Source organism: Acanthisitta chloris, unplaced genomic scaffold (assembly GCF_000695815.1).
Source record: "Acanthisitta chloris isolate BGI_N310 unplaced genomic scaffold, ASM69581v1 scaffold11671, whole genome shotgun sequence".
Lineage (NCBI taxonomy): Eukaryota > Metazoa > Chordata > Aves > Passeriformes > Acanthisittidae > Acanthisitta > Acanthisitta chloris.
The window spans coordinates 12,929-14,055 of record NW_008654383.1 but is presented as its reverse complement, the minus strand read 5'-3'; the positions used below and the strand labels follow the sequence as shown (position 1 = coordinate 14,055).

Below are 1,127 nucleotides of genomic sequence, written 5' to 3'. Positions count from 1 at the left end.
CTGCTGTAAGAAAGGAGGAGGAGGGAAGGGAGGGGGAATTGCCAGCTCCAACCAGGGACTCATTAGGTGTCAGCCCCCAGGAAAGCCAGTGCTTTGCCTTTCGGGGGCTGAGCTGCTTCTAGTCAAGCAGCAACATTTCCTTTTCATTAATAGTTACTGATGTGCTGCCTGCTGATTTCCTGCCCTCCTCAGGTATCACGTCCATAGCAAGCTGGTGAGCTTCATGGCACCTATTGACCAGTGCACAATGAATGATGATGCCAGGTGAGTAACAGATTAATTATGTTTCTCAAATGGCTTCATGACAGTGTGATATTGACCTGTTCTCCAGCCTGTCGCCCCCTCCATCTCTTCTTATCAGTTAACCATTTGTCACTGGCATCATTGCCTGGGTGTCTTGGTCACATCTGTCCTGGCAGTCTGGCTGAGCTTTCACTTTGTAATTACTGTGACACCAAACGAGAAGTTTTCATAAATCTCAGTACCTACATTTTGATTCCTGCTCTAAAACTCCTCTGACTTTGAACTCTTCCAGTTGGATGGAACTGGTTTGGAAATAGCTGAGTGACCTGATGTCTTCAGGTGTGATCAGAACTTAAAAAGAACTTGTCTTTTGACAGAAATGACAACTTATAAATTCTGGTTATTGCGCATTTTTTCTAGCTCAGTTAATAACTGGAATAGTTCTCTCAAGATTCACTCAAGACCTAAATGTTGCTTGTGTTTATGTTTATTTAAAGAGGGAAGAATTTTACTGGAAGACTGTAATGTTTTCATGTGCTAATTAGAAAAGAAAATGCCAATAAATTTGTGTGCACAGTCACTAGATAACTCCTCTACACATACACCCAGAATTCTTGAGGATTACATTTTTACACTGAATCTCCAAATGCTGAGCATTTCGTGGGAAGGAGGTGGAATAATTTTTCCAGTGAATGGATGTAGAAAGCTTGAGAAACATCTTTCCCCTGGGTTGTGGAACATGTTTGTGCTTTGTGAGGGAGAGATGTCATTTGTCTGTTTGTGAAATGGAAACCAAATACCTGCTGTTCTTCAGCTGCTGCCTTTTGGGGGATTGCACAGGCTCCTGGATGAGAAGTAAGCTGCCACTAAGATGCTTTGTGTCC

At 42.8% G+C, this 1,127-nt stretch overlaps 1 protein-coding gene across 1 annotated transcript in view; it reads left to right on the top strand.

Annotated features, from left to right (window-relative positions):
- The window catches only part of AATF (apoptosis antagonizing transcription factor), a gene marked incomplete at its 5' end in the record, with an annotated part of 32,902 nt that extends 32,634 nt beyond the window's left edge, over positions 1-268 (top strand). The window contains one exon of the mRNA XM_009083498.1: positions 193-268. Coding sequence (XP_009081746.1) covers positions 193-268 — 76 coding nt within the window. The remainder of the gene's footprint in view (positions 1-192) is intronic.
- Positions 269-1,127: the final 859 nt, after the last annotated feature.